General features: G+C 31.5%; 1 protein-coding gene across 2 annotated transcripts; it reads left to right on the plus strand.

Moving 5' to 3' along the window:
* Positions 1-12,266: 12,266 nt before the first annotated feature.
* On the plus strand, positions 12,267-15,797 carry LOC143614843 (peptidyl-prolyl cis-trans isomerase FKBP20-2, chloroplastic-like). Of its 2 annotated transcripts, none has more exons than XM_077088165.1 (7): positions 12,267-12,399; positions 13,999-14,047; positions 14,137-14,333; positions 14,403-14,512; positions 14,724-14,832; positions 15,224-15,300; positions 15,506-15,797. In XM_077088165.1, the coding sequence occupies exons 1-7, from the start codon at positions 12,345-12,347 to the stop codon at positions 15,623-15,625; spliced, it is 717 nt and encodes a 238-aa protein (XP_076944280.1). In that variant the 5' UTR covers positions 12,267-12,344; the 3' UTR covers positions 15,626-15,797. The 2 variants fall into 2 exon arrangements, with proteins under 2 accessions (XP_076944280.1, XP_076944281.1); XM_077088166.1 differs by having other exon boundaries at positions 12,383-12,399; positions 14,144-14,333.
* Positions 15,798-16,304: the final 507 nt, after the last annotated feature.

Genomic DNA, 16,304 nt, shown 5'->3' on the forward strand with positions numbered 1-16,304 from the left:
GTAAGTCCATCCGCTTCTATACAACTCCTACAAACAATTTAACATAACGATTCCATTTACTTGTCCTTTTGTTATTTATTCCAAATAAAAAATCCCAATTTTCTAACCCATTGGAAAAAAATCCCAACAAATAATAAATAATTTATCTTTTAGGATTATAAAATTGTATCTTTGGATGTTGGCCTTTAGAAAAACATATAACTTGCAAGATTTGTTTTATAAATGCAGAAGCTATACTCAAACCACTAACATACGTCCACAGTCCACACATTCACATAACATTTGTTTACATATCATAGTATAAGGTTATATAACTCATATGATATGTGAAAGATGTTATATGTTCTCATATATAAACAAAACTAGAATTTAGGACATGCGCTTCGCAACGGGACCGTTAAATCTAACAAAAAAACATATGTAAAAATGTTAAACCATAAACTCGCTACAAGTCAATGCGAAGTCAGTCTATATCAAGTTACGACATCGAAACTAAACAAAAGAAATAAACCCGTCAATGCCAAAATGCAACAAATTTTCATACGTGGAACCAAAAAGACCGGCATGTTACTGTTGCGAACCAACACAAATTCGGTTCGTATCAACGATACCAATACAAATTCGGTTCGTATTAGCGGTATCAACACAACTTCTTAAACATAAATTAGTAATCCAAAAACAATATTTTAAAGGCGAGCTAGTAGGGATGTTCTTCGGGTTCGTTTTTTGGGTTTCGGGTTCTTCGGGTATCAAAGTTTTAAATCTTGGCCCGAAACCCAACCCAAATCTCTCATGGGTTTTTCGGGTTCGGGTTATTCGGGTTCAGGTTTTTTCGGGTTGGGTTAATCGGGTTTCGAGTATCCTAGAAAAAAAACACACAAAACCAAAAAAAAAATTAAAAACTATTATGAATATAGATACTATTGTGTTTCTTATTATGATTATCATCTACTAAATATAGATTGGCTTGTTCCTTAAGTTTTCCTATTTTTATAAATACCTATTGGTATTTCATTGTATGATACACCAATTAATAATATAAACTTGTTCTCTCCCTAATTCTCTTCTCATCTTCTTGCTAGTAGGCTTGTTATAAAACATGTTATCAGCACGAATTGCTTTTGGAGTTGAATCATCGTAAGGTATGTGAACATAAATTAACTTGTTATTGTCTTCTATCTCTCAAAATAATCCATATTGTAATTCATATGATTTTGGGTTACGTTTGAGATAAGTTTCGTTCTTTAAAATCTCTTTAAACAATCAAGTTATATCATCCAATTCTGGATCTACTTGAGATTTATATTTATTCTTAATATGATTATTAATTAACTGATTGTATTTTATAATTCAATTTTGTAGCATAACCATGGTGAGATTAATATGCCATAAGAATTATATCAGAACATATAAAATAAATATTTTCGTTAGTGTTAACAATTAATATATTTTTGTTTAATGAAGTTCAACTAACTTTATAGAATGTTACAATAATAATATGCAATGATCTCCAATATACAATACTGAGATTATTCTCGATTGTCTAAATAATGATATGGTATATCTTTTAATAATTTTAATTTTTTATTTCCTAAATAATAATGAAGTTCGATTCTTTTTGAAAATTTACATATTTTCCAATACAGCCAGTTTTAAACATACAACATGTTTAAATTTAAGAAAATATTCTTTTATACATGAAATAATCTTATATAGTTAAGCATCTCGTAAAATTTTATTTACTTGTGATTAATGTTTGTTATCTTTTATATTTGAGTTACATCCATTAATTTTATTGTATTGCTATAATATAGTTCGCTATGACAAATCTTGCAAAGCTTGAGTTTTTAGCTCTTGAAATTACTGGAAAAAATTATTTGTCATGGGTATTGGATGCTGAAATCCATTTGGATGCTAATAATCTTGGTGATACTATTAAGAAAGGAAATAAATCAACTACCCAAGATAAGGCAAAAGCCATGATTTTCTTACGCCATCATATCCATGAGGCTTTGAAAACTGAATACCTTACAGTTAAGGATCCACTTGTCCTTTGGACCAAATTGAAAGAAAGGTATGACCACCAGAAAACGGTAATATTACCGAGAGCTCGTTACGAGTGGATTCACTTAAGATTGCAAGACTTTAAGTCTATACGCGAGTATAACTCGGCAATGTTTAGAATCACGTCACAACTGATTCTGTGTGGTGAAAATATTACTGATAAGGAGATGTTGGAAAAGACATTCTCCATCTTTCATGCTTCAAATATGTTGCTGCAGTAACAATATCGTGAAAGGGGTTTCACCAAGTATTCTGAGCTTATATCTTGTTTGCTTGTGGCCGAGCAAAATACTCAACAATCCATAAAAGGAAAAGAAATTGAGACACATTTCACATATGATGATGGGAGTGTTGATATCCCCGGTGGTCAAAAAGACCTTAATGAAGATACTCACATGGATGTTGGTGATTTTACTAATAATGCAACTAAATTGGATTATGATTATTTCCTTGTTGATCCAACTAATTTGGATTCTGGTGATATTTTGGCTGATACAACACAGTTGGATGCTTGCGATTTTTTTCACATATGAATGATTTGATTTAAGTTATGCTATTTACTTAATGTTTATTTTAGACTTTATGTTTGAGATTGTGTTTTTGTTTTGAAGCACACTAGACGTTATGTTTTGGTTTTTTTTATGCTTGAAGTATTTTGAATGTTTTATTTATGCAACTTTATTTTATTTTATTTTGAAGCATATGGAGTGGTTAACTAAACTCCCTATTAATGGTGAAGATATATGTTTAATAAACAGTGCAACCACACATACAATTCTCAAGAAAAGGAACTATTTTTCTAATTTATTTATAAAAGAAGCAAGCGTTAGTACTATATCTGGTAGTACAAAATTAATTGAAGGTTTTGGAGAAGCTTGTGTTGTGTTACCTGGTGGAACACAATTTAAATTTAACAATGCTTTATTTTCCCCATTGTCTCAAAGAAATCTAATAAGCTTTAAAGATATTCGTCTAAATGGATATCATGTTGAGATAATAAGTGAGGGGCATAATGAGTACCTTCAAATCACAAGTATGAAATCGGGTAAAAAGCATGTATTAGAAAAGCTACCCGCGCTTGCCTCCGGTTTGTATTGCACTAAAATTATTGCAATTGAATCTAATATGTTTATAAACAAGAAGTTTATGGACAAAGAAAACTTTATGGTTTGGCATGACCGGTTAGGCCATCCCGGGTCAATAATGATGCGAAGAATTATAGAAGATTCATGTGGGCACTCATTAAAGAACCAAAGGGTTCTTCAAACTAAGGACATTACATGTGTTGCATGCTCAAAAGGCAAGTTGATTACTCGCCCATCACCAATTAAAGTGGGGAGTGAATCCCTTACTTTCTTGGAAAGAATACACGGGGATATATGTGGGCCTATACACCCTCCTAGTGGACCATTTAGATATTTTATGGTGCTAATTGATGCATCAACGAGATGGTCACATGTGTGCTTACTATCAAGTCGCAATATGGCATTTGCACGACTACTTGCCCAGTTGATAAGGTTAAGAGCACATTTTCCAGATCACCCCATTAAGAAAATTCGATTGGATAATGCTGGTGAATTTACATCCCAATCATTTAATGATTATTGCATGTCTATTGGGATAAGTTTAGAGCATCCCGTACCTTATGTACATACACAAAATGGGCTTGTCGAATCGCTTATCAAGCGACTTCAAATGGTTGCAAGACCGATGATTATGAAATCAAAATTACCAGCTACTTCTTGGGGGGCATGCGATTTTACATGCAGCAACACTAATTCGCATCAGACCAACGAGTTATCATACTTCATCCCCATTAAAATTGGTTTTTGGTCAGGAACCAAATATTTCCCATCTAAGGATTTTTGGTTGTGCCGTATATGTTCCAATCGCTCCACCACAACGCACAAAGATGGGACCTCAAAGGAGGCTAGGAATATATGTTGGGTATAAATCAGCATCTATTATTAAGTATTTAGAGACATCAACGGGAGATTTATTTACGGCTTGATTTGGTGATTGTCATTTTGATGAATCAACCTTCCCAACATTAGGGGGAAATGAAAAACAGCTGGAAAACAATATAATTTGGAATGAACTATCATTATCTCATCTTGATCCTCGAACTAAACAATGTGAAACGGAAGTTCAAAGGATAATTCATTTACAAGAATTAGCAAATCAATTACCAGACGCATTTACTGACCTGAAGAGAGTGACTAAGTCACACATACCAGCTATTAATGCTCCAATAAAAATTGGTGTCCCTGATGGACAACCACGTATTGGTAATGAGTCTAATGCACGCCTAAAGCGTGGTAGACCAGTCGGTTCTAAAGATAAAAATCCTCGAAAGAAAAAAGGGGCAAGTAGTGTATATGGTCTTGTCGAGGTAACTTCAATGCCTGAAAAGGAGTCTCTTGAAGAGACACTAGACATAATGGTTTCTAAAGAACCTCAGGTACCTGAAAACGAAGAGATCTCAATAAATTATATTATGTCAAGAAATGTATGGAACCGAAATATAGTCGACGTCGATGACAATTTTTCATACAATGTAGCGCTAGAAGTAATGGAAAACAATGAGGATCAAGAACCAAAATCTGTCAATGAATGTAAAAATAGAAAAGATTTGCCAAAATGGAAAGACGCAATTGAGACAGAATTAAATTCCCTTGCGAAACGAGAAGTTTTTGGACCTGTAGTCCATACACCTGAAGGTGTAAAGCCCGTTGGATATAAATGGGTCTTTGTGCGAAAACGCAATGAGAAAAATGAGATTACGCGATATAAGGCACGATTGGTAGCACAAGGATTTTCTCAAAGACCTGGAATTGATTATGATGAGACATATTCTCCAGTGATGGATGCGACGACGTTTCGTTATCTTATTAGTCTGGTAATACAAGAAGGGATTGATGTGCGTCTAATGGATGTTGTGACAGCCTACCTTTATGGCTCACTTGATACCGATATTTACATGAAACTTCCGGAAGGTTTCAAATTGCCAACATCATGTAAATCTAGTTCTCGAGAACATCTATCAATTAAGTTAAACAAATCTTTATATGGGCTAAAACAATCTGGAAGTATGTGGTATAATCGCCTTAGTGAACATTTGTTGAAAGAAGGATATAAAAATGATTCTGTATGTCCATGTATTTTTATAAAGAGGTCAGAATCCGAATATGTCATAATTGCTGTATATGTCGATGACTTGAATATAATTGGAACTCCGGGAGCTCTAAAAGGCGATTGAGTACTTGAAACAAGAATTTGAAATGAAAGATCTTGGAAAGATAAAGTTTTGTCTTGGGTTACAAATTGAACATCTTAAAGATGGAATCCTTGTGCACCAAGAAAATTACATAGAAAAATTACTCAAAAGATTTTATATGGAGAAATCGCATTCATTAAGTACTCTGATGGTTGTAAGGGCACTGGATGTTGAGAAAGACCCATTCCGACCTCCGGGAGATGGAGAAGAAATTCTTGGTCCAGAAGTACCATATCTAAGTGCAATTGGTGCACTAATGTTTCTTGCTAGCCATACACGACCGGATATATCGTTTTCTTTAAACTTATTGGCAAGATATAGTTCATGCCCGACAAGGAGACATTGGAATGGGGTCAAACAAATATTTCGATATCTCCAAGGTACTAAAGATATGGGTTTGTATTTCACTAACCAATGGAAAACAAGTTTGGTTGGTTTTGCAGATGCAGGTTATTTTTCCGATCCTCATACAGGTCGATCTCAAACTGGATATTTGTTCACATATGGAGGTACTGCAATTTCATGGCGTTCAGTAAAGCAGACCATCACTGCTACTTCATCTAATCATGCGGAAATAATAGCAATCTATGAAGCTTGTCGAGAATGTTTTTGGTTAAGAAGGGTAATACAATATATTCGTGGATCTTGTGGTATTTATTCCGAAGACGAGGGGCCGATAGTTTTACACGAAGATAACGAATCATGCATTGCTCAACTTAAGGAGGGCTATATCAAAGGTGACAAAACCAAGCATATTTCGCCAAAGTTCATTTTTACACATGATTTGCAAAAGAGTGGAAATGTTATCGTCCAACAAATTCGTTCCGGTGACAATTTAGCGGATTTGTTTACCAAATCACTCCCGACCTCAACATTTAAGAAACGGGTTCATAGGATCGGGATGCGTCGACTCAAGGAGCTTAACCAATTCTCATCAGGGGGAGAAAATACGCGTTGCACTCTTTTTCCCTTAGCTAAGGTTTTGTCCCACTGGGTTTTCCTGGCAAGGTTTTTAATAAGGCACAAATAATCAAATAATAAACTAACCTAACTTGATAAAACAATTCAAAAGAAGAGTAAAACTAACTCGAACCATAATCGTATTCAATCGACCGTGATTTGTTTGTTCGATTACGGTTGCTATTAGTAATAAATGGAAAACATAAATTAATAATAAGCAATCAATTTATAATAGTTAGATGACAACAGTCGATTAGAGCCAAATTTTGATAACTTTAGTGGCTAAGATTTAGCCTATTATACATAAAAATATATTTAATTTCAAAACTAAAAGTTTATTCGGGTTTTTCGGGTTGAGTGGTTGACCCAAATCTTATAAATCAAACCCAAAAACCAACCCGACTTATTTCGCTTCGGGTTCGGGTTCTTCGAGTCGGGTTAGTTCGGGTCTGGGTACGGGTTTTTTCGGGTTGGGTTTCGGGTTTCAGGTAAAAGTGACAGCCCTACGAGCTAGGTATCAAACGTTGACACGCGGATATAAACCATGCGACGATGAGATATCTTTAAATCACGAAAAAAGTTTCGGTCATTGTAAAGACGAACTATAAAAAATATGAAAGCAAAATTTAAAAAAAATCGTTTAACCAAAAATAAGATATGTAAAGCCGACACCTGTCCACATTTAATGTTTAAAAATATAATGGTTAAATATTTTAATTGGTTCACAAAAAAATATAATAAAGGAAGTAAAGCCTATTATTTTTATTTTTGAAACTAGGATAGTACCCGTGTTACACACTGGTTGAAAATAGATAAATAACAAAATAAAAATAGACAATCATAAAATTTTATAAATAGACAACCATATATTAACATTAAGATGGTCTAAACAAAATATTAGACAGTAACATTGTCAAATAAAAAGTTAATAGTTACACAAACTTGACTATATTAGCAAAGTTATGAAAATATTTAAATCGTATTATCCAAGTATGAACTTCAAAATTTTCCGTCCAAAAACAAAAGTATTTTGCTATAGAACCTGAAAAACAAAACAAACCATGCAACCTGATTAATTAAGTATTAAACTAAAATGTTAATGTATTTCATAATGAGTTTATGCTAACATTAATATCTAGAATATTATTTAAAACTAAAAACAAAATGTGTGAATGTAATAATTACCATATAAATATAGACAATCATAAAATTTCACAAGAAAACATTTAGAAAATCATAAAATTTAACATAACTTTATAAACACAATCTTAGAGTAACTGTAATATTTATTACTCTAAGATAGTACTCATGTTTATTTGCCCATCAATTTAAAACTTTTATTATAAACCATGTTTGAATTAAATATTACCATCTTAAAAAACATTTATCACTAACTTTATTTTTCAAATTCAAATGTGTCATTTCTTTTATAACTTTAGTAATCTTTAAGTGATCCAAATCTCTTAAAAGAAACAGATCATTGGATTCCAATATTGATTTATAATAGTACCCGTGTTACACACGGTGGAACATATTTAAAAACATGATATATATGTAACATCATATAAATTTAATGAAATGCAAATGTTGTAATTATAAAAAATGATACTTTAACATGAATTATAAGAAATCATAAATTATTTGAATCAGATACAAAACATACAAAGACTAACAAAGATAAATGAAAGTTAAAATATTTTATAACTTTTATGATTAGTACAATAATAAGCAAACAAAGGAAATTAGTCTCCAAAACAATAAAACAATTCTACAATATGGATTCAACAAAACTTTTATCTCAGTGTTAATTTAAAAGATGAACTTTATCTAAGACATTTATTACAAATCAATAACTGTAATATTTATTACTCTAAGATAGTACCCGAGTTTATTTGCCCATCAATTTAAAACATTTATCGTAAACCATGTTTGAATTAAATATTACCATCTTGAAAAAATTATAGTTAGTAACCTACCATCTTGAAAAAAAATTAACAACCCATGTTTAATATATATGCATTTTTAAAAATCCAAAATGTGTCCACTGTTTTTTCTTTTGATTGAAGCAAACTTAATACAATTAATACAAATTAATTATTTGATTTCGGTCAAAACATAATTAAATTCCAAATTATTATTATTGATAAATACACAATTATATGTATAAATATGCATAAATTATGCTTCACTTAAAGAACTTAAAAAAATTTACGGTTACTATTTTCATCATTATTAGTAACTCTTAATAACATAATAATGGATTTTACGAGAATATTTAATTAAAATGTTACAATAGTCAAAATAAATGTATGTTAATTTTTATATGGACATAATTTGTGAGTGCAAATCTTAAATTTTAAAGTACTTAAATCATGTTTATATATTTCAAGAAAGTTATATTTAGTATGTAAATGTTATTTAAAATTTAAAACGATTTAATATGAATGGTCAAAAATGATTTAATGTGAATGGTCAAATACTATCATCGGTCGGAAATTTATTTAATTTATAACTTCTTCATTCGGTTTTTTTAACAAATAAAGAAAGTCAAACAATATAAATTGTAATAATGAGATAATTATGTTATTATTTCGGTCAAACTATATTAAGGAATGAGTTTATAAGTATGGAAATAAAATAAAAACTATATACAATTAGGGTAAACAAAAATAAAGAATTGAAGTTCTGAGTTGTTTTAACATTGATTACAAATTTTGAATTTGTAATAGTATGAGCGGTAACTTGTAATTTTATAATAAAAATAAAAATAATAGTCTGAATGGTAACTTTCTAAGGTAGTACTTTTTGAAATATTTAGAACAAAAAATAGTAAAAGTAATAACATACTTATAAAATATAATTTTAATAATTTAACATAATCTGAATTATAATTTTTGGTAATTATTAAGATATGGTTATAGTCAATATAATAGTGGAAAACATATATAGAAACAATTATGTTTGACAAACAATTATTATGGACATTAAATAGGAATTCGAATTTAAATTATATACCAAAAATGTAGAGAAATACTACAAAGAAAATCGAGACCTTCATTTAATTGTTTACGTAAATTAGTAAACTTATTATTATCTACCCATAATTAAATTCCAATTTATTATTATTGATAAATACACAATTATATGTATAAACAATCATAAATTATGCTTGACTTAAAGACCATTAAAAATTTACGGTTACTATTTTCAAAATTATTAGTAACTCTTAATAACATAATAATGGATTGTAAGAGAATATTAACTTGTACCAAAAATATACAAGATTAACTTATTTACTTGATGGTCAAAAAATATTCAAATCAACTTTAATATTAACTTATATATTTTCGAATACCAAATTAACTTAAATATTTTGCTTATCATAATATAAGTCGAAACATTTAGAACTATATTTGAATTTGTTACGTTTGTTGTATTTAAAAAATTATACTTGCCTGATATTATTTTTATAACAAAAAGAATATGGTCAAAATAGTAATTGAGGAAAGTTTGGGACCCGTTTAAAAATTTAGAAACAAAATTGAAATTGTAAAGTATATTTTTAATAATTTCTAAATTTAACATAATCTGTGAAAATAAATTTAATATTTATAAATAAAAGGGAAAATCAAAATAAGCATAAACATTATTTATAAATTCAAATTTAAATTAGTCAAATAATTAGTATGGACATTAATTAGGAAGTCAAATTCACTGATATAGTCAAAATAGTTCTATGTATGTGTAAGTTTTATTGTATAATTAACATTGATATGGTCAAAATAGTAAATGAGGAAACCAATGAACTTAATTTGTAAAATCGGTCTATTAATTTAATAATTAAGGAAACAAATTGTGTATAAAAATTGTAATGGAATAAGTTGTATTAAGCAACAAAATTAAGAAATAGTTACTTGAGAAAGTCAATGTATATAAAATGGGAATTCCGTTATAACAATAAAGTGTATTTTAATTTGTTACGTTTGTTGTATTTAAAAAATTATATTTGCCTTAACTATTGATATTATTTTTTTAACAAAAATAATATGGCCAAACAATTGATAAATAAAAGGGAAAGTCAAAATAAGCTTAAACATTAATTATAAATTCAAATTTAAATTAGTCAAACAATTAGTATTGACATTAATTAGGATGACAAATTGAAATTTAAATTATAGAGTATGAAAGTCAATGTATATAATCATGGGAATTCCGTTATGACCATAAAGTAAGAAAGTCAAAGAAAATAACTGGAATTAATGGATTAGTTAATTGTGTAATTTATTAAGGAGCCGGAAAACAAAATATACATCCAGGTTATGAAGTCTTGATCAATCGGGAAAGAATAATCTATACATGATTATTGACATAGGACATATAATGTACCTATTATATTGAAATATTGAAATACACGATTATTCAAAAAATATAATCTATACATGATAAAATAATAAAAAAAATGTTATGAAGTCTTGATCAATCGTGAAAGCCTGCATCTATAAGTCGGACAATAACCTGAAATAATAAAATCGAAAATTAATATTTGATATTATTCTTTTTTTGAATTATAGTTAATAACCGGCAAAACGATATTGTGACAATGACAATCGGATGTAGGATTTTTGTGTAGAATTGAAGAAGTGAAGATCTGTTACTCTTGGCATTGACCTGAAATCAAAAAGTATAATATTAATTTTTATATTTTGAATATTTGATTTTTAATTTGTAACCGGAAAAATTGTTTGTCTTACCGGAAAAAACAAACAAACATGGTTTTTAACCATGCAATCTCAGATTTTGATACCGTCGATGGATGAATATAATTTTGATATAGAACATAACAACATGTCAAACATAAAAACAGGAAAAATTAAAAAATACAAAAAAATATAAAACAATCATTGTTATAAGTATAACATATAACCGGAAAAACCTACCATCAACACTCACCGGAAAAAAACGTAAACACGCCGAAAAATTGTAGACATCACCTTTCTTTAGTTAAAACCTAAACTGATATTATTAGAAGAAACATAAAAAGATATGAGGAAACAATAACTAGAAGAAAATATATTATTGCCGGAAATACATAGATCAACGATCGGAATTTAATATATAATAGAAACTTACCGGAAAACGATTAATAAAGATATAGATATGGAGTGGCCGGAATATGGGAGAGGATGAAAGATGGTCTGGTTATTATTAGAGAAAGATAGAAAAACATGATTATGGTGAAAAATTAAGAAATATTATTGTTTAAATATATGTTAGATGACGAGTTGTCATAATTATGAAAGGAATGGGTTAATGGGTTAAATGGATATCCAAGACCCGTGAGAAAATAAGCTTAAACGGGTTAATTGTTGGTGCTGTGGAAGCACAATATCCATGGTTTCAAGTGGGATATGACGGGAGACTGAAAAAAAGTTGTACAACAATACAAAAAGTTACATCTGCCGTGAAACAACTTGCGATAGGTAATACTCCTGACAAGGGAGACAAGTATTTATGCACGTCTGAAAGGACTTGCGGAAAAATATAAGTGGCCGAAGGATCATCTAGCTTAGATGTTCATGTGTTTATTTTTTTTGGTTTTGATCGTCATTTTTTATTTTTTCGGTTTTCAATTATGTAATATTTTTAACTTTAGTGAAAATTTTATTTTAGTTACATTTAATTGTTTTATTTATTTTTAAATTTCAAAAATAAACAAAAAAAGTTTTAGTAGGTTACTTGTGGACAGTTGTTCCAGTTATGTGATTAGTTGAGGGTAGAAATGAAATAACGGTGTATGATTGACCGGTACATGGGTAGTGTCCATGAGTACCCCTTCCTCTCTTATACGACCTGTATAATTATTGGTACGCTTTATAACATATAAAAAGATATGATTAATAAAAAGATAAACTTTAGGGGTGAAATTGCTATAGTATAAAACCCCAGGGGCTAAATAAAGATATTTGGTGAAGTTGGAGATAAGCCGAGTAGTAAAAAAGCCTATCGTCGTCTCCCTAGCAACCAGATTAAAGTCTTGTGCAGCATGATGATGCTATCATCTCCACCTGTTCAATTCAAGCTTTCTTTTTCATCTAAATGTAAGTAGCTTTCTCACACACTTGAGCACAGTGATGATCGCACACCAAGTTACTGATGAAATGCGCGAACATGATTCGATATCTTTCCGTGTAGTTTTGATTTTGGTTTAGGAAATTGGGAACTAGGGGTGCAAACGAGCCGAGCAATGGTGAAGCTTCACTCAGGATATTTTGGGGGACGAAAACGCGTAAATTTACACTACATGTGGGTGGGGGATTAGAAGCTTCGCCCTTGCCCACTAGCTCATAATTGATAAAGAGCTTGAAAAGAGCCGGGCTTTTTCGAGCTCGAGCCAGGGATGGATGTAGATTGATAGGTGCTATCCCTCGACTTTCCCAGCGAAGTGGATTTGTTTTTTTTTTTTTACTTTGATGTGTTACGTTACCCCTGGAATTATATTACACTGCCCCTTAAAAATTTTTAAAGCCCAAAACTTCACCCTTTCAAAGTTTTGTTAAGAGCCAAGATGATTAAAAACCTACTAATTAATTCAATTTAAAAGCCCAACTTATATAACCGGGCGAAGGTACGTGTGAAACGCGTTACTGGACGTCGATAGGCGCGGAACGGGAAACCAGGCGCCTGTACGCGACAAACGGGTAACTGGGCATTGGTATGTGCGAAATGGGTAACCAGGGGCCAGTACACGTTACCAGGCCCGCTACGCACGAAACGTGTAACCGGGCACCCGTACTCGTGAAATAGGTAAAACAATTTTTAATGTATGGCTACCTTTTTTTTAAAAATTTATGTTCTAGATCCGCCATTGGCTTAATCCCGGGCAGTTTAGTTGGGCAGCTCGTTTAGTTAGCCCTGAAATTAACTCGTTTAGTTATCGAGCCTTGTATGGGCATCTCGTTTAGGCTTGTCAAGCCTTAACGAGACAAGCCTTGTGTATTTTTAAGTTTGACCTCTTTTGGAGTTTAGACTTCTATGTGTTAACTTCACACTGCACAGCCGAGATCAGGCTGAGCGTTGACTCGTTTAAGGTACTGCACGAGCTTGAGCCAAGCTGGTAGTGCATTATTTTGTTTGTCTTGTGCTGTATAGGGTTGTTTAGGTCGTTAGAACATTGTATTGGGGCTATATCGTCATTTATGTTAATAATACAAGCCCGTATGGGGTGTTATGCGTATAAGCCCATGCCCCTCCTAATCCTACTGTTATTCTGTCCAAATCTCTCTAGAACACACACACTATGCACATTGATTCGTCTAGCCTAACATGATCATCAATTGATTGCAAATGACATCAAACACTATTGATTAGTGATTCCGTCACTAATCGAACCTAAATATCAAAGACTAGATCCGAATTATGTCTTCTCACAAGCTTAGGCTGGTTTAAAAGTTTTCCTTATAATATTATAGATATAATTAAAAATGTATATATATTAATTAGTACATAATAAACAAGCCGAGCCCTAGCTTGAAAAAAAACTCACGAGAGTCATGAACCGAGCTCGAGCTTTAGAAAAAGAGCTCAAAACAAGTCGAGCCTAGTCAAGCTCGGGCTTGGCTCGTTTGGGAGCTTTGATTTTGTGATTAAGTAGTCTTTGATTGGAAGCAAATTAATGGTTTAATACATGTTTTATGCAGATAAACCACTCTCAGCTAATAATAAGTACTTTCTCCAAAAAGATGAAAGGTAAAACACTTCAAATAATTATTATTTCCACATATATTCAATTCTTTCAACACATTAATCTGAACAAAAAATGTTTGATTAATGACTAGAGAACAGAACATGGAGAATGTGAACCGCAGACGACTCCTTGTGTTTCTGGTCACAACAGGGTTGCTTCCAGTATTACCTTCGACTGCAAAATCAAAGATTAAGAACCCGTATGACGAAAAACGGTTACTTGAACAAAATAAACGTATACAAAGAGAAAATAGCGCCCCAGATGATTTCCCGAGCTTTGTTAGAGAAGGTTTGTTTTCTTTTTTATTTGTTTTGGAGGGTCTTCTTTGATTTGAATGAGGTTTTGAATATGATTTAGGATTTGAGGTTAAAGTGGTTGCATCGGATAACTATATTAAACGTGACTATGGACTTATATACCGTGATTTTGAAGTTGGTACCGGTGATGTCCCCAAGTCTGGTCAGCAGGTTTTCCCACTTCTCTGCATTCTTATAACGACTTGTAACCGAAATAACGACGTAAACTGAAATAACCGAACCTAACTAAAAATCGACAGTTTGTTTTTTTTTTCAAAAACCGGATTTCTGTTTAGTTTTTGGTTTTGCATGTACTGAAAACCAAAAAAACTGAACCGAACTGACTTTTTATATCATGTTATCTAATGAACTTGTTTTGCAGGTTACTTTTCACTATATTGGTTACAATGAATCCGGTCGTCGTATCGATAGCAGTTATCAACAAGGTTCTCCCGCCAAAATACGAATGGGCACAAACGCGTTGGTCCCAGGTGGGTGTATCTGCATTTGACCTAAAAGTTTCAAACATCATGCCTCTTAAAAGTCAAAACAACTCATTGATACTCAAAAGTCAAATGTTGACCTAGTACTTCTCAAATTTGGTGTTGAACTTAAACAAAACAACTCGTTTCGCACTCAAAAATCAAAATAGTACTTCTGAATTTTCGTATGATACTGAAAAGTCCAGTTTTGACTTTGTGACTCAAAAGTCAATTGTTGACCTAGTACTTCTTAAATTTGATGTTGAACTTTAAAAAAAAACAACTCATTTGGCCCTTTGAACTCAATATACTTCATTTATTGCGTTTAAATTCATTCTGGTGCATGTCGAATAATGTGCATAAATTGATTTTTTGAAACAATGTGCATAATTTGATACAGGATTTGAAGAAGGTTTGAAAGACAAGAAACCTGGTGGAAAGAGGAGAATCATCATCCCACCAGAACTTGGACCACCAGTGAGTTATCTCATTTCTAAACTAAGATTCTAGTATGACTTTCAAAGTCGAAGTCCACATCCTCAAAAGTCAACCTCTGGTTTCAACTTACATTTATGTTAAGATTATAGTTTTTAAAGATCATTTATATAAGTTCTACAAATCTACATCTAGCATTTAGTTTGACTCGCAAAAGGCAAAATTTAAAATTGTGTTGTGTTTGTAGGTTGGACCTTCTACATTTTTTAGCTCTAAACAGTTTGAAGTTTTTGATGTGGAATTGCTTGGTGTTAAGGACTGTACAAGGAGAACCATAGCGTTTTACTCTGATGTTGTATGTGATTAAGTTGTGGTTTCTTATCGACACAAAGCTTTTTGTACATTCGTGCATTTTCGAGTATCGTTTCAGTTTGTAGAGTTACAAGACAATGTATTAGGTCTTTAGTGGCAACAAATTATGAGGCTGCCCATCTGACCAAGGAGTTTTACTTTGATTTAGTTGAATCTATATGATTTTGGTTCTTTTAAAATCTTTTACAAATTGTCAAGTGCATGTAACTTAAGAAATCAAATATTCTAATTCAGAATGCTAGGGTGTTTCAAGATAAACAAAAGTTTGTACAAAATCGACAACATTTTTATTTATTTATTAACAAAAGGCTATCATCGATGGAAGCATTAATTAGTAATACATATGTATGCCTCCCCAGTGATCGATTGGTGAATCATCCATTGTAAAAATTTGTCAACAATCTATCGATGAGACTCCGTGAGTGGCCCCTCGATGAATCATTTGTCGGTGATATTGATATGTGAACTGTTAATAAATTCCATTTGTGATTGCTCAGTGAATTTAGTCGATAAATTTTCTACTCACGCCATGTTTTATGGTGAAGTATCACCGACGAGTCCTACTCACTGAGAGTATAGTCGTTAGTTAATATAAGCCTTTTGTAGCAAAAGGAAAGAAAGAATATCTTTTATTACTAACTAGGTTTTATCCCCCGTGTTATGGGAGTGGTTTA

The sequence above is a fragment of the Bidens hawaiensis genome, unplaced genomic scaffold, assembly GCF_021521415.1.
Source record: "Bidens hawaiensis isolate Kalapana, Puna unplaced genomic scaffold, B.hawaiensis_p1.1 tig00041199_1, whole genome shotgun sequence".
Classification (NCBI taxonomy): domain Eukaryota; kingdom Viridiplantae; phylum Streptophyta; class Magnoliopsida; order Asterales; family Asteraceae; genus Bidens; species Bidens hawaiensis.